Source organism: Somniosus microcephalus, chromosome 31 (genome assembly GCF_052327205.1).
Source record: "Somniosus microcephalus isolate GS21.2 chromosome 31, FLI_Smic_1.0, whole genome shotgun sequence".
Classification (NCBI taxonomy): domain Eukaryota; kingdom Metazoa; phylum Chordata; class Chondrichthyes; order Squaliformes; family Somniosidae; genus Somniosus; species Somniosus microcephalus.
The window spans coordinates 13,627,839-13,652,688 of NC_141017.1; the positions used below are offsets into that span (position 1 = coordinate 13,627,839).

A 24,850-nucleotide genomic window follows, 5' to 3' on the forward strand; every position below is an offset into this window, starting at 1 on the left:
CTTCTTCACCCACCCCCCTTAATTACAATTGGTCTCAGTGCTCCTGCCTGAGGGAGTGGGGGAAATGTCAGTCAGAGTTTGTGCTTCTTATAGCTGCCCAGTGATCCCTGTAAGTGTGGACCTCGCGGCTGGAGGCAGGAACGGGCTTGCTTGTGATGCCTTCCACAGTCGGATAACCTCGTACTATTGAGCCATGAAGTGTGGGCACCTAGGTGAGAAACTGGAGGGCCTCTGGGGGAGGGGGAGGGGAGGGTCTTGTGGAACCGTACTCGGGAGCAGAACTCGTGGCTTCGGGACGAGGGGAGAAACCAAGGAGGAATATCGAGGATTGTGTTGATGTCATGCCTCATCACACAATCAAAATGACCAGAATTCCTTGTTGGAGTGCCGTTGACTGACAGTTATAAACAAGGGAGCCAAACTCCTGATTTAACAGGGAGCAGAGGGATACGGGTTTGGAATGGTAGAGAGGATCCTGGGCCCAGGTATCTAAATACTGGTGAGCGTGTGACGGGTTAATTGGCGTTTTCTTGTTACTCACTCCTCGTGACTGCCGCCTGCTCACTGCAGCTTCACAGCACGGTTTCAGTAACTGCCAGGAAACCTCATGCCTGTTCAGCACTGCCTTCCTCTCTCTATCTCTCTCTTCCCGTCAAAGAGTTTTCTAATAATAGGTACAGTGACTTGGGCAAGTTTAAAAATTTTTTTTTTTTTTACCTAAGACGTAGGAGCAGGAGTCGGTCATTCGGCCCCTCGAGCCTGCTCCGCCATTCAATAAGATCATGGCTGATCTGATCTTGGCCTCAACTCCACTTCCCTGCCCGCTCCCCATAACCCTTGACTCCCTCACCTTTCAAAATTCTGTCTATCTCCACCTTAAATATATTCAATGACCCAGCCTCCACTACTCTCTGGGGAAGAGAATTCCAAAGATTCACGACCCTCTGAGAGAAGAAATTCCTCCTCATTTCCGATTTAAAAGGTGCCCCCTTATTCTGAAATTATGCCCCCTAGTTCTAGATTCCCCCACGAGGGGAAACATCCTCTCTGCATCTACCCTGTCAAGTCCCTTCAGAATCTTATATGTTTCAATAAGATCGCCTCTCATTCTTCTAAACTCCAGTGAGTATAGGCCCAACCTGCTCAACCTTTCCTTATAAGACAACCCCTTCATCTCCGGAATCAACCTCGTGAACCTTCTCTGAACTGCCTCCATTGATGTGGGCATTGTTGGCAAGGCTGGCATTGTTTATCCATCCCTCATTACCCTGAGAAGGTGGTGGTGTGCCTTCTGTTTGTCACAACTGTGTGGCTGGTTGGGTCACTACGGAGGGCAGTTAAGAGTCAACCACATTGCTGTGGGACTGGAGTCACATATAGGCCAGACCGGCTAAGGACGGCAGATTTCCTTCCCTAAAGGACATGAGTGAACCAGTTGGGTCTTAACGACGAGCTTATTGTTTCTAGATTTTTTTGGTTTTTGAACAAATTCAGATTCAAATTCTCAAACTGCCATGGTGGGATTTGAACTTGCATTCTCTTGATTATTAGTCCAGTAACATAACCACTACACTACTGTACCCGCCTGGGTCCATGCAATCTTTTGGGGGTGGGTGGACCAAGTCTTGAGGGGGAGGGGGATGTAACAGCCAATTTCGGGGGCTTGTATTGAATTTGCAGCTGAGCATCTTTGAAAGTTCATGCCTTTGCCTGTGGCCTTTCCCTATGATCTATTCAATTCAATTTTATTTGCCATATGTACTAGTACAATGGAATGCTTACTCCCCGTCGGGACACGTCAGCTATTTTTACAGCGCCGTGTTCAGAAAGTCAATTCTTTGGCATCCAGTGGCAGTGGGAGCACGATGTCCCTCAGCCGCTCCGTCCTCCTCGTCACCGCGGCCTCCTCCTCACTGTTGCCGGCTCGGCTCCACGTGTGGTGGCCTGCTTCTCCCGCTCACCCTCTGGCCACCATTCCCGGCTCCCCTCCTCCCAGTCGGACTGCGAGTCGTCGTGGCTGCTGCTGCGTCCTGATGCGCTGCGCTGCCTCCGCCCGACTCGCCGAACACATCCTCCGGTCGCCGCGGCCTCCACCTCACCGTCGCCGGCTCCACGGTCCGACGGCCCGGGCCTGCTTCTCCCGCTTCTTTGGCGCTGTTGTAAGTCCCCCCACATTCCTGCTCCACACTCCACACCCACCCACCCACCCCTCCCACTCCACACCATGGCTCAATTGCAGATCAGACCAGCCGCTTGGGGTTCCCCGGTCTGGTTGGATGTATTCCCGGTGGTTTTATCACGTACGAACATGTGCAAAAATACTGGACAGGGAAAAACCAGCTTTCCTGTCCAGCCCCACACAGTCTAGATGTCTCACGATTAGGAAATTCCATCCTTAATGGAGAGATCACATAACGTTATGGGAGGGGCGAGTAACCAGATTAAAAAACCCAAGAACAGAGGGGGGGGGATTTCCTCTCCAACACCCCCCGCCACCCCCCCGCAATGCTTCCGACCACCCTGCCCACTTCCCAAAAAACACCTTCCCCCATCTCCAATATTGTATCACTGATGAATGGAAGTGTTAAAAAAAAAGTGAATAAAACCCAATTTTTTTAATGCCCCATGATTTTTCTCCCCGGGTTGCTTGCAGCAGTGTCCAGGAGATTAACCTTTAATTCCTGGAGTCTCCAGGAGGGTTGGTAATCCGGCACCCACTGCGATACTGAGGCACACAACAACAGCGGGAGAAGCAGGCCACCACACGTGGAGGAGGAGAGAGAGGCGGAGAGGTTTTAGGGAGGGAATTCCAGAGCTTGGGGCCTCGGCAGCTAAAGGCACGGCCACCAATGGTGGAGCGATGAAAATAAGGGATGTGCATGAGGTCAGAATTGGAGGAGCGCAGAGATCTCGGAGGGTTGTGGGGCTGGAGATTAGAGATAGGGAGGGGCGAGGCCATGAAGGGATTTGTAAACAAGGCACAGACCAGAAAGGTTCAGGTGTTCGACCTTGGCTGGCATTGGGGGGGGGGGCGGGGAATGGAGGAACACAAACAAGGAGGGAAATAAAATCGCCAGCGCAAGAGTTTCCAAACTCCTGGAAAACCAGATTGCAGAGAATTCTTGCTCTCCGATCCTCCTTCCTCTTCAGATTGAAGTCATCCCTTTTATATAAGTGGGGCTTTGCTGGAAGGTCCCAGTCTGGTTTGAACCGAGGACTCTGCAGTGACTAAAACCTCGCAGACGTTTGCAAGGAGGAAGTGCCCTGACTTTGCAGATTTGCTGATGTCACAGACCCAGATGAGGCAGTGCAGCTGCCCTGCGGTGGCTGTGTGCGGGTGGCCGGGGGTACGTTGTGCCAGTGTACCTGGCCGCTGCCGATCGTTCAGCTGGGTATCAACACCCCCAGCGGAGGAACTAAACTGTTAACGACCCAGGTCCGTGAGCCCGTCTCGCCTCTTCTCCTTTTCTGTTTGATACGGTTCCTATGCTGAACGCAGAGGCACAGGGAGCGGAGAGCTGCTGTAGCGACTGCTGACTAAGACATTGGAATTAACGTCAGCACGGAGACATGGGAGATACAGAGGAGAACGGTAGGTTAGAACTGCCTCAAATCGCCGATGCCTGTAACTCAGTCCTTTTAGATGACGTTTTCCAACGGATTTTGTCTCAGTCACAGTACAAAATGATTGTAGTCAGTAGAGGAGGTGCTTTTTTTTCAGACTCTGGGCTCTCGTCTCCATTTAGGTCAGTGCCGACCACATCCTGTGACATTCTTTGTGTTGGTAGAACAAGTGTGTGAATGTCTGGAGCTCTCGAGTGGATTGGTGCTTATTGCAAACATGATTTTCTTTTTGTTTTTTGGGCATTTGTCTTTCAACATCTGAACTCCCCTTTCAATGGGATGACTAATGAGGTTTTACCAGATCTGCTCGCCGTACTGACCCTGATTTAACCAGGTTGGGGGACTGGGGATGGGGGGGGAGGTGGAAGGGGGAGGGAGGGTGGGAGACCACGGATGGGGGGGGGGGGGGGTGGGGGTGGAGTGGCTGGTAGAACAAGAGCTGAGGGAAAAGAGACCGGAGGAGGGGGACCGGGGTTGACTGGGGAGGGGACCTCACCTCAAGCTGCTGACTAGTCTGTTTCATTCTGTGTTTTTTAAGCCACCAGTCGCCATTTAGGTGGAAGCCAAATCCTTGCCCAAGGCTGGTCACCCTGAACAACGGGTGTATATTCCAGAAATGTCTTTATTGTGCAGGAGAAAAGATCAGCGATTCCAGCCGAACCAGTTTTGACCTCCCATCACCCCTGTGCTCGCTGACCTGCATTAGCTCCCGGTCCGGCAATGCCTCGCTTTTAAAATTCTCATCCTTGTTTTCAAATTCCTCCGCGGCCTTGCCCCTCCCTACCTCTGTAACCTCCTCCAGCCCTCCGAGATCTCTGCGCTCCTCCAATTCTGGCCTCTTGCGCCTCCTCGATTTTCATCGCTTCACCATTGGTGGTCATGCCGACAGCTGCCTAGACCTTAAGCTCTGGCACTCCCCCCGCTAAACCCATTGGGGGAGAAATTCGGTATCGCCCCATTTGGGGCGCAGCTATCGGCCGGGCGCAAAGATTAGTGCCTGGCGCTAATTATCGCCTCCGACGGCAAACTTGGCTTTTATCGCCCCTGGAGGTGATTGGAGCGCTAAATCGGGCGCTTCACACCTGTCTTAAGGCGCAAAGGCCGAGGAGCGAGGCGCTACCTCAGAGCGCTGGCGAAGCTCATGTGATGTCAGTTGGCAACGGAACACAGACACACTGGTGCCGGCCAGTTCTTAAAGGGGAGGGTCGATCTTGCTCTCCATCCTCATCCTGCTCATTGCAGCCTTGAATCTCAGCCTGGAGAGACCTGTACATCAAATCTGCTGGAAAGAACAATGGAGAGGCCCAGGGAAGGAGCTCAGAGTGCATCTCCCACAGTCTCTTCTAAATCGATACAAGGAAGGGCAAATCAAAATGAACCTGCAAAGTGCTGCTCAGTACTCAAAACTCCTTCACACAGCGTTGAATCTCCCCAGAAGTCTCTCTCTCTCTCTCAGAATGCGTGGTGCAAAAATGTCACCAACAAAAAAAGGCAGGAAGCGGTCGCTTTTAAATAGCGCTCCCCCAGTCCCTTCCTGACTGCAAAACGCTCCCCTCAACCTGTCGTTGCTAGCGGCAGGCGGTAAGGCAGGGTTCACCACTCAATATCTGGTCCGGGGCGCTACCAGGGCGTTGCACACTCGACTGACGTCACGATCTGCCGGCGCAGGAGATCATGGCGGTAGTGTTTAGCGCCGCCGCAAAATGTATAGTCATTTTCGTGAGCGGCGCAAACATCGCCACGCCCGGGCGCTAGTTGCTTTGCGCCCCATTAGCGCCCTCTTAAGGCACTAACGGGAGGTGCAACCAACTGAATTTTTCCCCCATTGCCTCTCTACCTCTCCTCCTTTAAGATGTGCCTTAAAACCTACCTCTTTGACCAAGCTTTTGGTCACCTGTCCTAGTATCTCCTTATGTGGCTTGGTGTCAAATTTTGTCTGATAAAGCTCATGTGACGTGCCTTGAGATGTTTTACAACATTAAAGGCGCTATATAAATGCAAGGTGTTGTTGTCGTGCTCTTGGCGTGTTTTGATGTACTGTCAATGAGGAAGCTAAGTGAGTGACTGTCTTCTCGGGTCAAAACCTAAGTATCGAGTTCCTCCTGTCCCATTGCTGATTCGCCCACAGAGTTCCTCTTGCGCTATGACTGCTCCAGGTCTCACCTACAGCGGCCTGTAGGGTTCGTACTGTGGGGTCCATGCTCAGTTTGTGGGGAGGGAGGAGGCGAATAAGTGAGCGTGGAGCAGAGGCCGTTCAACTCTATAGCTCAGTGCCTTTCGCAGACTGGGGACAGTCCGTTCGACCGGGGACTCCAACCAGCTCAACTCACTCGTTGAGGAGAAGTTCTGCAAAACTTCCCCAACCAAAACAATCATATGAGGAAGACTAAGAGATTGCAGGTGGAGAGGCATACGTGTATTTATACGCACATTTTAAAAACATTTTCATTCGTTCATGGGATTTGGACGTCGCTGGCAAGGCCAGCATTTATTGCCCATCCCTAATTGTCCTTGAGAAGGTGGTGGTGAGCTGCCTTCTTGAACCGCTGCAGTCCGTGTGGTGAAGGTACTCCCACAGTGCTGTTAGCGAGGGAGTTCCAGGATTTTGACCCAACGACGATGAAGCATCGGCGATACACTTCCAAGTCAGGATGGTGTGTGAATTGGAGGGGAACTTGGAGGTGGTGGTGTTCCCATGCGCCTGCTGCCCTTGTCATTCTAGGTGGTAGAGGTCGCGGGTTTGGGAGGTGCTGCCGAAGAAGCCTTGGCGAGTTGCTGCAGTGCATCTTGTAGATGGTACACACTGCAGCCACGGTGTGCCGGTGGTGGAGGGAGTGAATGTTTAAGGAACTAGAGGGGGTGCCAATCAAGTGGGCTGCTTTGTCCTGGATGGTGTCGAGCTCCTTGAGTGTTGTTGCAGCTGCACTCATCCAGGCAAGTGGACAGTATTCTATCATACTCCTTACTTGTGCCTTGTAGATGGTGGAAAGGCTTTGGGGAGTCGGGGGTGTGAGACACTCGCTGCAGACTACCTGTTGAGCGTCTCTGCAAATGAAACAAATACACAGCTCATTTGTCCAACATCTGGAAAAAAAGAAATGACAGGTTAGAGATTGTGAAGGATATTTTCTCTGCGGTATGGCGGGAGATGTGGAGCAGACTCCCAGATACGGTTCCACATCGCCTCCATCTTGTGGAGAGTTCGTTAGCAGCTTTTAAAAAGGAGCTGCATTGATAGCTATCGAGATGGAGAATAAACATAGAAACATAGAAGATAGGAGCAGGAGTAGGCCATTCGGCCCCTCAAGCCTGCTCCGCCATTCAGTGCGATCATGGCTGATCATCCAAGTTCAGTACCCTGTCCCTGCTTTCTCCCCATACCCCTTGATCCCTTTAGCCTTAAGAAATATATCCAACTCCTTCTTGAATATATTTAATGAATTGGCCTCTACTGCCTTCTGTGGTAGAGAATTCCACAGGTTCACCACTCTCTGGGTGAAGAAATTCCTCCTCATCTCTGTCTTAAATGGCTTACCCCTTATCCTTAGACTGTGACCCCTGGTTCTGGATTCCCCGACCATCGGGAACATCCTCCCTGCATCTAGTCTGTCCAGTCCTGCCAGAATTTTATAAGTTTCAATGAAATCCCCTCTCATTCTTCTAAACTTCAGCGAGTACAAGCCCAATCAACCCAATCTCTCCTCATACGTCATTCCTGCCATCCCAGGTATCAGCCTGGTGAATCTTTGCTGAACTCCTTCCATGGCAAGAATATCCTTCCTCAGATAAGGCGACCAAAACTGCACACAATACTCAAGGTGTGGTCTCACCAAGGCCCTGTACAACTGCAGCAAGACATCCTTGTTCCTGTACTCAAACCCTCTCGCTATGAAGGCCAAAATACCATTTGCCTTCTTAACTGCCTGCTGCACCTGCATGCTTACCTTCAGCGACTGGTGCACAAGGACACCCAGGTCTCGTTGCACTTCCCCTTCTCCCAATCTATTGCCATTCAGATAATAATCTGCCTTCCTGTTTTTGACACCAAAGTGGATAACTTCACATTTACCCACGTTATATTGCATCTGCCATGCTTCTGCCCAATCACCCAACCTGTCCAAATCATCCTGTAGTTTCTCGGCATCCTCCTCACAGCACACACGCCCACCCAGCTTTGTGTCATCTGCAAATTTGGAGATATTTCATCTAGTTCCCTTGTTGAGATCATTAATATATATTGTGAATAGCTGGGGTCCAAGGACCGATCCCTGCGGTACCCCACTAGTCACTGCCTGCCACTCGGAAAAAGACCAGTTTATTCCAACTCTTTGCTTCCTGTCTGCCAACCGGTTCTCTATCCAAGTCAATACCTTGCCCCCAATCCCATGTGCCTTAACTTTACACGCTAATCTCTTATGCGGGACCTTATCGAAAGCCTTCTGAAAGTCCAAATACACCACATCCACTGGTTCTCCCTTATCTATTTTACTAGTTACATTCTCAAAAAATTCCAGTAGATTAGTCAAGCACGATTTACCTTTTGTAAATCCATGTTGGCTTTGTCCGATCCTGTCACTGTTTTCCAAGTGCTCTGCTATTACATCTTTTATAATGGACTCTAGCATTTTCCCTACTACCGATGTAATTCCCCGTTTTCTCTCTACCACCTTTTTTGAATAGTGGGGTAACATTAGCTACCCTTCAATCCATGGGTACTGTTCCAGATTCCATCGAATGTTGGAAGATGATCAACAATGCATCTACTATTTCTAGGGCCACTTCCTTAAGTACCCTAGGATGTAAATTATCAGGCCCTGGGGATTTATCGGCCTTCAATCCCATCAATTTCCCTAACACCATTTCCCTACAAATACTGATTTCTTTCAGTTCCTCCCTTTCATCAGACCCTATGTTCCCCGACATTTCTGGGAGGTTATTTGTGCCCTCCTTTGTGAAGACAGAACCAAAATATGTATTTAATTGGTCTGCCATTTCTTTGTTCCCCATTATAAATTCCCCTGATTCTGACTGCAAGGGACCTACGCTTGACTTCACCAATCTTTTTCTCTTCACATATCTATAAAAGCTTTTACAGTCAGTAAGGGGTTATAATTCTTATGGGGAGGTGGACAAACAATTATAGTGGCCATTAAAGTAGCGAATCAACAGATCAGAGAGGGTAACTTGTGACAGAATAATCAGACCCAGGCTCTGGGTGGAGTGGGACTGATGAGGGGGAGGGGTAGGAGAGGGCAATTCATGGCAGAATAACCAGACAGCCTGGGTGGAGTGGGAGTGGGGAAGGTAGGGATATCATGGTAGAATAATCAGATATGGGCTTCTAGTGGAGCAGGATTGATGGACTGAAAGATCGTTTCTCGTCCCGGATTTGTTTGACTCCATACCAGTTTTGCATTTCTTGCGGTTTAAAACTGCTTGGAAGTGTTTTAAAAGGTGAATAATTAATTGAAAGCTCAGGAATTCCGTTTGGATTGAGTGCGTGTTTAATGGAATCGGGCACAGCGACCAGGAAGCTCTGTGTGGGTGATGAGAGTTAAACAGGTTCAGCGAATCCTCACCAAATCAAAAGCTGAATTTATTTAGTAGCTGAACTCCCGTCGCATTGCACCTGCGCCAAAATAAATGGCAATTGTCTCTTGCTTCCTGTAGCTGTAGTGCCCCCTCCTGGCACCCCATCAGCTAACTCGGCATGGACCAGCCTTGGAGTCTGGGATCTTCATAGTCTGTACAGCTCAGTCCCACAGCGAGGGGAGGGGTCCATACTGAGCTCTGGGAGAGGCACTGGTTCATTGTTAACATTTTGCTCACCGTTTTTGGGTGTAATTTTTTATGTTATAGCATCTTCAAATTATATTTTTACACCCTGAATAGACTGGTGATAAACAGGCCACCGCAGGCCAGATGTGCAATAAACATCTGCCAGTTGGACAGCGTCTGGCTCACTCACAGCTGCCATGCACCAACTGATGAGTCGCAATTCTTAGGCGCATGGGCCGCCATTTATTTCAGCAAGCCACTGGTGGACTGTGTGTCTGCATGGGCCAGCAATGTGACTTCTACATTGCTTGTCCGGTACAGATCCTCACCCTCATCCAGGAACCGGAAGTGTAAGCTGTAATTTGCGCCTTTCAAGTGGGAGTGTGCCAGCAGCCGAGGCAAATGTCGCCTCGCGCGTGATATTAGCACAGCCAGTAGACACAGTGAGTGTTCTCTGTTGCAATCTCCGCATCACACCATCATTTAACTAAGTACTGGCCAGTAAAAGGCACGCTCCAGATCGTAAGGAATGCGGGGTCCGCATATGGGAGTGACCAGTGATGCTGAACCCGAGGGAATATCTGACGTCAAAACACAAATATTGTGACAAGTGCCCTAAACTCCCCGAGAGCAGCTATCTCAGCACAGGGTGAGGATCAAACCTGGGCCTTTCTGGCCCAGAGGTGGGTCAGTAACCTGAGTCAGATCCCAATTTTTTTATTCCCCCCCTTTCCCCCCCACCCCAACTCCGAGATCATTTAGGGACTGAGGACTAATGTGAAAGGGGGTGGCAGGCGTGGATGGGGTGGGGCAAACTGAGGTCCAACTCTTGTTTGTTGCCACATTTTCTCTGAGAGTTTGACCCTGATCAGTTCTGGAATGAGTAGGCAATGGACCGAAACAGGCTTTCTGTAAATCTCAGGACAGAGGTATCTGTATAGTCAAGAGGGCGGGAGGATTACTCACCTCGGGAATCTCTGGGGCTTAAAGCTTAGCAACACAGTTAAGGGTCAATAGGCTTGACAGATCCTTCAGCTACTCTCTGGAACTCCCTCCCCAAACAACCTCCACCTCTTGACCTTCCTTTTATGCCAAGATCTCGGCCAACTCTCTCACTGCCTTAAAGGAGCTATATAAATGCAAGGTGTTGTTACCAAGGTCAATGATACTGCAGGTTTGGCTTTCTGTTTCTCGAAGTGGGAGTCATTACCCAAAACTGCATTTCAATCGGACCTCTCCCAGGTAGATGCATTTTTAATATGGATATTTCTTTTGGCCATTTCTCTAATCCAATGCCCTCGCCTCCTGAAGAAATTGACTTCTCGCTGCGGTAGGGGATTCCACAGGTGCTGGCTCCAAGTGGTCATTCTTCATATGTAGGCTTATATAGTCATAACTGCATTACATAGAATCCATGTTGGCTTTCCCTGACCTAACCCAGGATATAGCTGAGGCCAAACAGAGCTCAGATCTGATAACTCAGCAGTGGCCGGCGATGCAACTCGGGACTTTCCTGGTTCCCTTGGTCTGGTACTTGCTGGACCCACAGGGCAGGGCACCCGGGGCAGGGCCCAGTCCCATAGGGCAGGGCATCAGAGAAAGGGCCCAGTCCCACATGGCAGGGCTCCAGGGGAAGGGCAACCAGGGCAGGGCCCAGTCCCATAGGGCAGGGCATCAGGGAAAGGGCCCAGTCTCACATGGCAGGGCTCCAGGGGAAGGGCCCAGTCCAACAGGGCAGGGCTCCCAGGAAAGGGCCCAGTCCCATGGGGCAGGGCGCCGGGGGAAGGGCCCAGTCCCATAGGGCAGGGTGCCGGGGGAAGGGCCCAGTCCCACAGGGCAGGGCGCCGGGGAAAGGGCCCAGTCTCACAGGGCAGGGCTCCAGGGGAAGGGCCCAGTCCCATAGGGCAGGGCGCCAGGGGAAGGGCCCAGTCCCACAGGGCAGGGCTCCAGGGAAAGGGCCCAGTCTCACAGGGCAGGGCTCCAGGGGAAGGGCCCAGTCCCACAGGGCAGGGCTCCAGGGGAAGGGCCCAGTCCCACAGGGCAGGGCTCCAGGGAAAGGGCCCAGTCCCACAGGGCAGGGCGCCGGGGGAAGGGCCCAGTCCCATAGGGCAGGGCGCCAGGGGAAGGGCCCAGTCCCACAGGGCAGGGCGCCGAGGAAAGGGCCCAGTCTCACAGGGCAGGGCTCCAGGGGAAGGGCCCAGTCCCACAGGGCAGGGCTCCAGGGAAAGGGCCCAGTCTCACAGGGCAGGGCGCCGGGGCAGGGCCCAGTCCCATAGGGCAGGGCACCGGGGGAAGGGCCCAGTCCCATAGGGCAGGGCTCCAGGGGAAGGGCCCAGTCTCACAGGGCAGGGCGCCGGGGGAAGCGCCCAGTCCCACAGGGCAGGGCGCCAGGGGAAGGGCCCAGTCCCACAGGGCAGGGCTCCAGGGGAAGGGCCCAGTCCCATAGGGCAGGGCTCCAGGGGAAGGGCCCAGTCCCACATGGCAGGGCTCCAGGGGACGGGCCCAGTCCCATAGGGCAGGGCTCCAGGGGAAGGGCCCAGTCCCATAGGGCAGGGCACCGGGGGAAGGGCCCAGGCATTCATGTCACAACCAAGGTTGGAAGAAGTAGGAAAGAAGATTAGATAAATCAGGGCTCGGTGACTGAGTGACACCACGTTTGGGTTTTAAATCCTGCAGATTGTAGGAAAAAGGGGTTCAAGTTTGGCGGTTCTGTGAAAAAATGAGTTAGAGTCGGACACGGTGCAGTGAAGCTTGATTTGAACATGGTAGGGATACAGGGAGAAGGAGTAGGATGGGGCATTGGAAGGAATGAGAGGAAAATTCAGGGGAGCAATGACAAGTGAAGTGCTGATAAAATAAGGGGGAGAGAGGCTGGACGGAAGAGGTGAGGGAGGGATTGGATGACCAGCTTTTCCTTGTATTCTGTCGAACAGCCTTCAGCTGCCCAGGTCCTACTCCTTGGAAATCCCCTTTCTCTTCCTGGCTCATGTCTTTCCCCATGTCTATTTATGAACCAGCTTGGGGCCTTTTTCACATTAAAAGTGCTGTATAAATGAGCTATGCTAGCTGACATATGTTGGCTCCTAGTCCATCAATGCCTCAAATTAAAAATTCTTGTCATAAATCGCAACTTCTACAAGAAGTAACTCAGGAAGTACTACTGAATGGCCAGCTGAGGGCGCCGTCCGAGGAGTATAAATACTCGGGCGTGGGCCCAACTTGGCCAGAGACAATCTGGAAACAGGAAGCTAGTGACTACTAACTAGACCGCCATGTTTTGTTACAAGTCGATTAAAGTCTTGCTTAATGTACAACCAAGTGCGCAGTGAGTCTTTATTACGTCAATTCTCGTCCTTGTTTTCCAATCGCTCCATTGCCTTGCCCCCTCCCTATTTCTGTAACCTCCTCCAGCCCTCCCAAGAACTCAGCGTTCCTCCACTTCTGATCTCTTGTGCATCCCCCAGTTCCTTCGCTCCACCATTGGAAAAACCCATCTTGTGAAACAAAACGACGGGAAAATAAATCAGCTGACGTGACCTGAAAGCCGACCGGAAACGAAGAGTGAAAGGGATCGGGATTCATCCTGATCGGAAAAGAAACCGGGCCGGCGCCAGAGAAAGAAATCGGATCAAAGTGAAACAAACAAATAGAAAATGGAAGGAAGGCTGCACTCCCCTCACCCCACCATTGGTGGCCGTGCTTCAGCTGCCTAGGCCCTAAGCTCTGGTATTTAATTCTTAAACCTCTCCGCCTCTCTCTCTTCCTTTAAGACGCTAATTAAAACCCACCTCCTCCTGTCCTAATGTCTCCTCCTTTGGCTCGGTGTCAATTTATTTTGTCTGACTACGCTCCTGTGAAGCGCCTTGGGATGTTTTACGGCGTTAAAGGCGCTATCTAAATGGAAGTTGGTGGTGTGTGAGAGAGGCGTTGGGAGAATGTCCCTAGAAATGGGGCAGTATTCAAGTCTTGGGCTTTAGAGAGAGTGAAGAGCTGTTGAGAGGGTCAACGAAGTGCATGGCCCCAAAGAGGAAACTTGTTTAAGCGGCAGAGCAGTTCGTGAGAGGCCCAATAGAGGACTGAGTGGCTTCAAGAGCATTGGCTGAATTGTGGTTGGGTTTCTGCTGATACATGGGGGTTAAAAAAATAAATCCACGTTCTATAAATCTGACTGGTTGTCAATGTTTGGGAATCAATTCACAAATAGTTATTGACGTAAGAAAACTACTAGGCACTTGGTCTGAGCATTAAACAAGGCTTTAATCGACTGTTTTCCAACATGGAGATCTAGTTGTGTCCTTCACTAGTTCCTGTTAAAGAATGTCCTGAGCAAGCTGGGCCCGTGCCCGAGTATTTATACTCTCCCTGGACAGCGCCACCAGCAGGCTGCCCAGTATTACTTCGTAAGTCATTTCCACATAAAGGACAAGATTCATGTCAGTTATTTTAACGAGGGAGTTAATCCTGACAGAGGCAATATCTTTGATTTGTTCTCGGAATGTGGGCGTCACTGGCAAGGCCGGCATTTATTGCCCATCCCTAGTTGCCCTCGAGAGGGTGGTGGTGGGCTGCCTTCTTGAACCCCTGCAGTCTGTGTGGTGATGCTGCTTCCACAATGTGTTGGTACTTTGACCTAGTGATGATGAAGGAACGGCTACATATGCCAGGTCGGGTTGGTGTGTGACTTGGCGGGGAACTTGGTGGTGATGGTGTTCCCGTGATCTTGCTGCTCTTGTCCTTCTCAGTGGCGGAGGTCGCAGGGCTGGGTGGAGCTGTCCAACTAACCATGGCAGGTCGCTGCACTGCATCCTGTAGATGGTACATGTATTGATTTCTTTGTGGGTTCAATGACGAGACATTTATGAAAGAGAATGTCTTTTAATCTAAAGTCTGTTCAACTCTTTTAACAGCATTTACAGGAGACATCATGCTAGTGATCCATCTAGAACGAAACTGAAACTAAACTCAACTGCTTGTCTCTCACATGACCTCTGCTGGTCAGGCATAAGTAATCAATACATGCAAACATGCTGGTAAGGCATCATAATCAAACAGGCAAATAACATCACTATTTGCTGATATCATTACAGTACACACTGCAGCCACAGTGCGCCAGTGAGTCCAGTGGCAAGGACACTGACCAAGTGAACGGCTCTGTCCTGGATGGAGTTGAGCATTTTGAGTGTTGTTGCAGCTGCACCAGGCTAGTGGTGAGTACTGCAACATACTCCTCGTACCAACTTGCTTGTTACTAATATCACACAGTGCGACTCTGACAATTAAATGCTACTTGAATTATTTTCTGTCATATGAATTGAAACTAGGAGTGGTGAACCTGTGGAATTCTCTACCACAGAAGGCAGTGGAGGCCAATTCATTAAATATATTCAAGAAGGCGTTGGATATATTTCTTAAGGCTAAAGGGATCAAGGGATATGGGGAGAAAGCAGGGACAGGGTACTGAATTTGGATGATCAGCCATGATCTCATTAAATGGCAGAGCAGGCTCGAGGGGCCGAATGGCCTACTCCTGCTCCTATCTTCTATGTTTCTATGTAGGAGGTAATTAGAACCTAACCTGCCAGTGGGGAAACTGAGCAGATCAGATCAGGCGCCCATTTAACACACGGTCCGATTTTACTTCCTGTTGGGGTCAGGTGAGGTGTTAAACAGTCGCCCGATCCAATCCTCTCGGTTTTCTGCTGAGGTGGGAAGGTTAAAATAAATCATCTTTCCCAGTGATGTAACATGGTGTTTTGTTTAAACACGCTGAATATTTGTGTTGGGTGGAAAGGGATAAAGGATGCGATTTGTGTTTTTGTAAAGACAAATGTTTGAGATGGCTTTCCCCTGAAGGAAGTGGTCCAATGTTCCCCACTCAGGTGTGCACGCGCGTGGCCATGCAGTATTCTGAAATTTCCCGGCCAGGCCGGCTTTTACATTGTAAGTACTGCGCATGTGCAGCAATTTAAAGGGACCGCACGTTACAAGAAACAGGCCGCGCAGAAGAAAGCGCAGCTTACAGGGAACATTGAAGTGGTCCCTTTAACAGTGCACCGGGAGATCTTGGATACATCGCCCTGCCGTGCCGTGCAGCGAGTGTTGGTAGGCTATTCAGCCATACAAGGCATCAGTCATTACAAAAACAGCTGGAGATTTCTCTGGGTCACCTGGGAAAATTCCCATCCGCTGTAAAAATCTAATAAATCGGAAGGGTTTCTGGATTCGCACTCACCGATCCGTTCTCTGAGTTTGTGTCTGTTGTGGGACGCTCGGAGTGGGGGAACAGGGTGTGTGCCGGTTCATTCTGATGGGGCATGACAGGGTAAATGGTGAGAGAGTGTTTCTATTGGTCGGTAACGAGAGGGCATGAATTAAAGGGGCGGTTGGGGAAAAAATGGTTTATGCAAGAGGGTGGCCCGAATGTGAAATTCTGCTCGATATTGGAGGTGAGTTCAGAAACTCTTCTAAAAGGGAATCAGAGAATTGCCTGAAAAATAAGGAATAAAGGTGTGGGGAGCAAGCAGAGAGTGTAATTAGACACAAATGCTCGTGTGGAGAGAAACACCAACACAGACTTTGATGGGCCGAATGGCCAGTGTCTGTTCTGTAACACTCTATGGCTTATACGCTGCAGTACAGTGAGTAGGGGTGAAGATTACAGCTATAGTTCCACACAGACAGTCAAGGAGTCTGTGGGAGGTACAGCAAACCTCATTAACTAGGCTGATGGGGGGCGGAGTACGAAAACCTGGGCTTTTCCCCCAGGAGCCCAGCTTGGGATCAGCGCAGTTCAAGTCTGGCACTCGCCCGCCGACCCTCTCCGTCATGGAAATCAAGTCGGAAGGAGAGGAAGGGTGGGGTGAGTGAACGGCCTACAACACTGGATCCCAGCGCCCTGGCAACTCAGTGGGTGAAGTCAGTGCAGAGCAGGAAAGTCGTAGGTTCAACTGCCGGCTAATGTTGGGGCCAACTGATCTCAGCCGGCGCGGTATTCGGCATGCCACAATTAGTCTCAGTGCCCTGGGTGGGGGTGGAGAAATCAACCAGGATACCCAGCTCCTGATCACTTTGAAGTGAATCCCAATGGAAAATGCACATGAGGGTGTGCGCGAGGAGTGGGGTGAGAACGGCCGGCCTTGCCCCTCCGCTGTCAAATGGCCAGCCTACACTTGCTGTATTAATGCTCCCCAGGGAGGGGAATCGTGGCCCCCTTTGCAACCATCCGCTGGCGTGAGTAAGTGGAACTAGCAACAGAAAACAGCGAAAAAGGAACTTGTGAAACAAAAGGTCGGGGGAAAAAAATCAGCTGACGTGACCTGAAAGCCGACCGGAAATGAAGCGTGAAAGGGATCGAGATTCATCCTGATCTGACGCCAGAGAAAGAAATCTGATCAAAGTGAAACAAACAAATAGAAAATGGAAGGAAGTCTCCACTCCCCTCACCCCACCATCGGTGGCCGTGCCTTCAGCCGCCAAGGCCCTAAGCTCTGGAATTTGTTCCCTAACCCTCTCCGCCTCTGTCTCCTCCTTTTTAAGATGCTCCTTAAAACCTATCTCTTTGACCAAACCTGCCCTAATATCTCCTAGAGTGGCTCGGTGTCAAATTCTGTCTGATTTACGGTCCTGTGAAGTGCCTTGGAATGTTTTACTACGTTAAAGGCGCCGTATAAATGCAAGTTGTTGTTGAAAAGAGAATAATGGTATCAGGATTCAGCTCAGCGGAAACTGTTCTAAATCTGGGCCCCTAGTTCCCTTTCATGGCACTGAGTCACGGATGCCAGGACCGTCCCAGCTGCACGTCTGGTCTAGCCACTGAAATTGGACGCCGTGCGCCTGGGCCATGGAGGGGAATGTCAACCAGGGCTCCTGCTTCTGAGTGTTAACCAGTAACTCCTGCAGGAGTTTGTGAGTGCGTGCGTGTTGTTAGATGAGGAAGGTGCTGCGTTTGTTTGATGCACTCTGGTCGAATATCTTACCAACACTTGTAAGAAAGACAGACTTGCATTTCTATAGCGCCTTTCACAACCCAGTGATGTCCCAAAGCGCTTTACAGCCAATGAAGTACTTTTGAAATATAGTCTCTGGTCTAATGTAGGAAATGCAGCAGCCAATTGGTGCACAGCAAGATCCCACAAACAGCAATGAGATAAATGACCAGATAATCTGTTTTTTAGTGGTGTTGGTTGATAAACATTGGCCAGGACACCGGAGAGAACTCCCCTGCTCTTCTTCGAATAGTGCCGTGGGATCTTTTACGTCCCCGACAGTGCAGATGGGGCCTCGGTTTAACGTCTCATCCGAAAGACGGCACCTCCGGCAGTGCAGCATTCTAGAGGGTCAGTACTGAGGGAGTGCTGCACCGTCAGAGGTGCCATCTTTCCGATGAGACGTTATCTAGGCTCGGGTACAAGTGAGGGGCCAAAGGGTAAAAATCATCTCTTGCATCAGAGGGGGTCACTTTTGTAATGTATGTACCTTTAAGGGGGAGAACTACTTTTTACAGCTCCTGTATCCTGTAGTACCGGCAGTGACCACACCTGTATATAAACCCTGAGTAGTGATCTGCACATTCAGTTGCAGTTTGAACCCTCATTCAGTAAACACCTGTTGATCGTTCCCTGCAGTCTTTTGTCTGATTATTGAAGGACACAACATTAAGATACCTGGATCTAACATTGGCGACGACGCAGATTCGAACCTACCTGCAACTCTGCATCACCTCCCAGGGATTCGCTCCTGGAGAACAGTGGAAGGAGGTCGAGTCCAGAAGCACGGGCGTCGACCACGGGCAACCGCCCAGTCATCCAGCGGAGATTTGAGCATCGCAGGGGAGGCTGTCGAGAGCCAGGCTTGGCTTTCCAGTCACGGTGGTCCAGCGAAACGGGCTGGCAACAGGTACTGCGCAGACCCTTCCCGGACAGCAGCGGCTAGAGCCAACCAAGCGGCACAAAAAAAGGCCGAGCAGCGTCGACGGGGGAGAGAGAGAGGGCAGAGCGCACAGGGCGCAGCCGGTGTTCAGGACCGAGCGGCATCAACGGGGGAGAGAGGCGAGAGAGAGCAGAGCGTAGCCGGTGTTCAAGGGCCGAGCAGCGTCAACGGGGGAGAGAGGCGAGAGAGAGCAGAGCGCAGCCGGTGTTCAAGGGCCGAGCAGCGTCAACGGGGGAGAGAGGCGAGAGAGAGCAGAGCGCAGCTGGTGTTCAAGGGCCGAGCAGCGTCAACGGGGGAGAGAGGCGCGCAGGAAAACGCGAGGCGCTGCCATTGCCACGAGGACCGCAGAGAGCGGCATTGGCAGCAGCGCAGGAGCAGCGCACGAAACCCACAGGGCGTCGCCATTTGCCACGAGGACCACCGAGAGCGGCGTTGGCAGCAGCGCGGGAGACGCCATTTTAAGCCGCAGCGGGGAAGAAAGGAAAGCGCGGGAGACGCCATTTTAAGCCAGTCTAACCACACCCAAAAATGTCGAAGAGTGGCAGTGTCACAGCGTTCGACAATGAAGTCGAAGATTGGACGACATATGTCGAACGCATAGAAGTATACTGCAAGGCGAATGAAGTGCCAGATGACAAGAAAGCGCTGGTATTGTTGAACTCAATGGGTGCAAAAACGTATGGCTTACTACGAAACCTAGTAACCCCAGAGAAGCCAGTAGAAAAGGATTTTGAAAACATAGTGTCAATCCTACAGGACCACTTAAACCCCACACCGCTGCTGATAGCAGAAAGATTTAAGTTTCACAAAAGGAACCAGCATAAAGATGAAAGTAATGCTGAGTATTTAACGGAACTGCACAAGCTATCGAAACACTGCCAGTTTGGAACGGGACTAGCAGATACTTTAAGGGACAAGTTTGTGTGTGGGCTTCAAAGTGAAGGAACCCAGAAACGGCTTCTATCAGAAAAGGATCTTACGCTGGACAAGGCTTCCAGCATTGCAGTATCACACGAAGCAGCCGCACGGGGCGCTGCAGAGATACAATGGAGACTGCAAGACTATGGCACAAATGAAATGTCATACGGAATAGTGAAGTGCTATCGCTGCGGCAGAACAACACATGACCATAATGATTGCTGGTTCAAGGACAAAGTGTGCAGACAGTGTGGAAAAGTAGGACACATAGCAAGAGTCTGCAGGTCGGGAAAGAAAACCAGCAGCAAGAAATCTCCACAGGAGAAGTACAAGAAGGTACATAAGGTGACGGAGAGTAGTTCAGACGAACAGAAAAGTGATACAGACTCCGGAAGCAAGGAGCTGGGTTGTCTGAAACTACATAATGTGATCAAAACGGAGGATCACCAAACTATCTGGGTCACGCTCAAGATAGCAGGAGTCCAAGTGAAAATGGAATTGGACACAGGATCAGCCCTAACAGTCATAAACCGAAGTGACTACAAGCAGCTATTCTCACATATAACCTTGAGAGATACAAAGATGGTCTTGAAGACGTACACGGGGCAAAAAGTCTACCCCAAAGGAAAAATAAGGGTGAACGTTATATATAACGGCAAGGAAACACCAAAAATTGACCTATATGTATTGCCAGATGGAGGACCACCACTACTAGGAAGTGAATGGATCCGGAAGATACAGCTAGATTGGCATTCCATACAAGCACTGACTGTAGATGCCAAAAAGGATGACGACGTCACACCTGGACGACTGTCAAAAATGCTAACTGACGCACAAGAAGTGTTCCAGCAGGGACTCGGAACACTAAAAGGCATAACAGCGACGATCAAAATAGAGGAAAATGCAAGCCCAAAGTTTTTTAAGGCCTTATGCGATCCGCCCAGCCGTCGAAGCAGAGCTGGAAGGTTTGGAACGTTCAGGAGTACTATCCAAAGTGGACTGGAGCGAGTGGGCTACACCCATCGTTCCTGTAATGAAGAGGTCGTTGAGTAATACGCCTGGGGAACCAAAGAAGGTTCGCATCTGTGGGGACTTTAAGGTGACAGTGCACCCAGTCCTTCACACTGTACAATATCCGCTTCCATGGATTGAAGATATTTTCGCCTCGCTATCTGGAGGGAAACGCTTCACTAAGATTGATCTGGCCCAGGCGTACCTGCAAATGGAGGTAGAAGAAGCCTCGAAACAGTACCTCACGATCAACACTCATAAAGGTCTCTACCAATACAACCGGCTGGTGTTCGGGGTAGCATCAGCTCTGGCTATTTGGCAAAGGGCAATGGAACAAGTCCTGCAAGGGATTCCAGGGACCCATTGTTATTTGGACGACATCCTGGTCACGGGCGAAAATGACAGTGATCACCTCGCCAACCTGGAGCAGGTGCTCACTAGATTGAAGGAATATGGACTCCGAGCTAATCGCCACAAATGCGAGTTTTTCCAGAAGCAGATCTCGTATTGTGGCCACGTTATTGATGAAGAGGGGTTACATAAGTCCCCTGAAAAGATTGAGGCAGTAGTCAAGGCTCCAGCACCGGAAAATGTGTCACAACTGAGGTCGTTCCTCGGGCTGGTGAACTACTACCATAAGTTCTTGCCGAATTTGTCCACCGTACTACACCCACTGAACACCCTACTGCAAACGGGGGTACCATGGAAGTGGAGTGACGAATGTAAACGAGCTTTCCAGAAGAGCAAAGCATTGATCACATCAAAAGAGGTGTTGGCTCATTTCAACCCAGCACTACCAATTCGGTTGGCGTGTGATGCATCACCCTATGGCATTGGAGCGGTGCTGTCGCACAAATTCCCGGACAGCTCGGAGAGGCCAGTAGCCTTTGCGTCTCGGTCACTAACCTCAGCCGAGCGTAACTACGCCCAGATTGACAGGGAGGCCCTCAGCCTAGTGTGGGGAGTGAAAAAGTTCAATCACTATCTGCACGGGCAGAAGTTCACCTTGCTGACTGACCACCAACCACTTGTCTCCATCTTTAATCCAAAGAAGGACGTTCCGGTGATGACTGCTCAACGGCTACAAAGATGGTCCCTTTTTCTAGGAGCACACCAATATGAAATCGAGTATAAGGGCACGAAACAGCATGGAAATGCTGATGGGCTATCACGCCTGCCACTGCCTACTGCGGAGGAAGCACCAGCAGTGGATCCTGTCGAAATATTTCATTCGACTATAATTGAATGCTTGCCAGTAACTAACGCTGGTATAGAGAAGGAGACCCGAAATGACCCGACACTGTCTCGGGTATATGATTTGACGGTGAAGGGATGGCCAGCACATGGCGACTCACTGTTGCCAGCATTCTCATCCAGAAGAGAACAGCTGTCAGTATGCCAGGGGACCTTGATGTGTGGATCCCGAGTGGTAATTCCACCCAAGTTAAGGGAGAGTGCTCAATGAGCTTCACGAAGTTCATCTGGGAGGGGTGAAAATGAAAAGCCTTGCTAGGGCTTATGTGTGGTGGCCGGGGATCGATCAGCAAATCGAGGACCTGACAAAGAGCTGCTCAGGATGCCAGAAGGTCCAAAATGCACCACCACATGCCCCTCTACACCCATGGGAGTGGCCCTCATCTCCATGGCAATGGGTGCATATTGATTTTGCTGGTCCATTCATGGACTCAATGTTTTTAATAGCCGTGGATGCGCACTCGAAATGGCCTGAGGTGATCAAAATGTCCTCCACCACCACGGAGAAAACTATTGCAGTCCTACAGACCATTTTTGCCAGGAACGGCTTGCCAGAGCAGATTTGCTCTGATAACAGACCACAGTTTGTGTCCGAAGAGTTTCGAAGATTTATGAAAAGGAATGGGGTAAGGCATTACACATCCGCCCCGTATCATCCAGCCACGAATGGATTGGCTGAGAGGTTTGTACAAACCTTTAAAAAAGCAGTAAAGGCCATGTGCAATGGCGACATTCCACTGCAGCATAAGGTGGACAATTTCCTGTTAGCCTACAGAAATGCGACACATGCAGTCACCAACCAGGCCCCGGCCATGATGTTCTTTAGCCGAAGGTTGAGATCTCGTCTGGATTTGCTCAGACCAAATGTACGAAGAGATGTTGAGAATAAGCAATTCCAGCACATCAATGAGAAGCTGACAAGGAGCTTCAATGTAGGGCAACCAGTCTTGGCCCGCGACTACCGAACAGAGAAATGGCAACCAGGAACGATATGCACACGGCAGGGGCCACTAATGTACACAGTGGATGTTGGGGAGAACATTGTGAGACGCCATGCTGACCAGATCCTAGAGTCACAGGAACGAGTCAACCCCATGTCTCGGCCATACGTACCTGGTGAGGAACCCGACGTACAGGTCGCATCTACCTCAGAAACAATAGCATTGGAAGCTGATGAATCAACTGACGACAGGGTGTCAGAATCGCCTCCGCACCAAGAGCGGGACACTCGGGAAAGGCGTTATCCAGAAAGAATCAGGAAGCCTCCCCAAAGACTGAATTTATAAATAGACTATTTTCAGTTAATGTTGCATGTTAAAAGTGTTAATTGTAATTAGTTTGATATTTAATTGTTAAATGAGTGTTATGGTACTGTTAATCTAAAAGGGGAGGAATTGTAATGTATGTACCTTTAAGGGGGAGAACTACTTTTTACAGCTCCTGTATCCTGTAGTACCGGCAGTGACCACACCTGTATATAAACCCTGAGTGGTGCTCTGTACAGTCAGTTGCAGTTTGAACCCTCATTCAGTAAACACCTGTTGATCGTTCCCTGCAGTCTTTTGTCTGATTATTTAAGGACACAACATTAAGATACACAGATCTACAACTTTAACCTCACTGACATGATCGGATCGGCAGCCCGATTTTTACTTTCCATTGAAGACAAAGGCGGCCCATTGGATTGCGTCAGATACCTGCCTTACGGGGAGGGGGAGGGGGTGGGTAGGTCACACTTCCCTCCAGAGTATGTGAACGACCTATGTGGGGCTCTATCACGCTTGCATTCTGCTGCAATAACCAAACAGCCACTGGAGCCCAAAGTGCCCGGGATGACCTTCGTTCTTTAGGTTTGAACGGTTCCTCCCCCCCCACCCCCCCACAAAAGGCCATTGAACCCAAAGCCGAATTTGCAGAGACGTGGTATATTGAGCAACAAGAGGGCTCCTGCTGGCTCGGGTTAGTCGACAAGTTCAGAAGTTAAGCCTTTTATAGTTCAAAAAACACACAATCCAAAACAAGAACTATCAAAGACCAGGAATGTCTCGCCAGCAAACAACAGCTTTTAACGAGGGGCTCTTAATGGGCCGGAGGCCTTCGACCGGACTAACCGGGCCGTCTGTATACAGATCTATAGGACCCACACTCCAGGGCCGTCTGTATACAGATCGATAGGACCCACACTCCAGGACTGACTGTATACAGATCTATAGGGTTCACACTCCAGGACTGACTGTATACAGATCTATAGGGCCCACACTCCAGGACTGACTGTATACAGATCTATAGGGCCCACACTCCAGGACTGACTGTATACAGATCTATAGGGCTCACACTCCAGATCTGACTGTATACAAATCTATAGGACCCACACTCCAGGACTGACTGTATGCAGATCAATAGGGCCCACACTCCAGGGCCGTCTGTATACAGATCTATAGGGCCCACACTCCAGGACCGTCTGTATACAGGTCTATAGGACCCACACTCCAGGACTGTCTGTATACAGATCTATAGGACCCACACTCCAGGACTGTCTGTATGCAGATCTATAGGACCCACACTCCAGGACTGTCTGTATACAAATCTATAGGGCCCACACTCCAGGTCTGTCTGTATACAGATCTATAGGACCCACACTCCAGGACTGACTGTATACAGATCTGTAGGGCCCACACTCCAGGACTGACTGTATACAGATCTATCGGGCCCACACTCCAGGACTGTCTGTATACAGATCTATAGGACCCACACTCCAGGACTGTCTGTATACAGATCTATAGGGCCCACACTCCAGGACTGTCTGTATGGAGATCTGTAGGACCCACACTCCAGGACTGTCTGTATACAAATCTATAGGGCCCACACTCTAGGACTGACTGTATACAGATTTATAGGACCCACACTCCAGGGCCGTCTGTATACAGATCTATAGGACCCACACTCCAGGACTGACTGTATACAGATCTATAGGACCCACACTCCAGGGCCGCCTGTATACAGATCTATAGGACCCACACTCCAGGACTGACTGTATACAGATCTATAGGGCCCACACTCCAGGACTGACTATACAGATCTATAGGGCCCACACTCCAGGTCTGACTGTATACAGATCTATAGGGTTCACACTCCAGGACTGACTGTATACAGATCTATAGGGCCCACACTCCAGGACTGACTGTATACAGATCTATAGGGCCCACACTCCAGGACTGACTGTATACAGATCTATAGGGCTCACACTCCAGGTCTGACTGTATACAAATCTATAGGACCCACACTCCAGGACTGACTGTATACAGATCAATAGGGCCCACACTCCAGGACTGACTGT

The 24,850-nt window shown here is 50.4% G+C and overlaps 1 protein-coding gene and 1 pseudogene across 3 annotated transcripts in view; one reads left to right on the plus strand and one right to left on the minus strand.

Annotated features, from left to right (window-relative positions):
- The window catches only part of gmip (GEM interacting protein), a 146,624-nt gene that overhangs the window by 30,749 nt on the left and 91,025 nt on the right, over positions 1 to 24,850 (plus strand). The window contains exon 1 of one of the 3 annotated variants that reach the window (XM_085971544.1): positions 3,289 to 3,592. The exons of the other annotated variants lie outside the window; for them this stretch is intronic. Within the exon in view, the coding sequence (XP_085827670.1) occupies positions 3,571 to 3,592 (22 nt within the window). The 5' untranslated portion in view covers positions 3,289 to 3,570. Of the gene's footprint in view, positions 1 to 3,288; positions 3,593 to 24,850 lie in introns of those variants that run through there. 3 annotated transcript variants of the gene reach the window in all.
- On the minus strand, positions 10,882 to 11,954 carry LOC147097590 (uncharacterized; annotated as a pseudogene).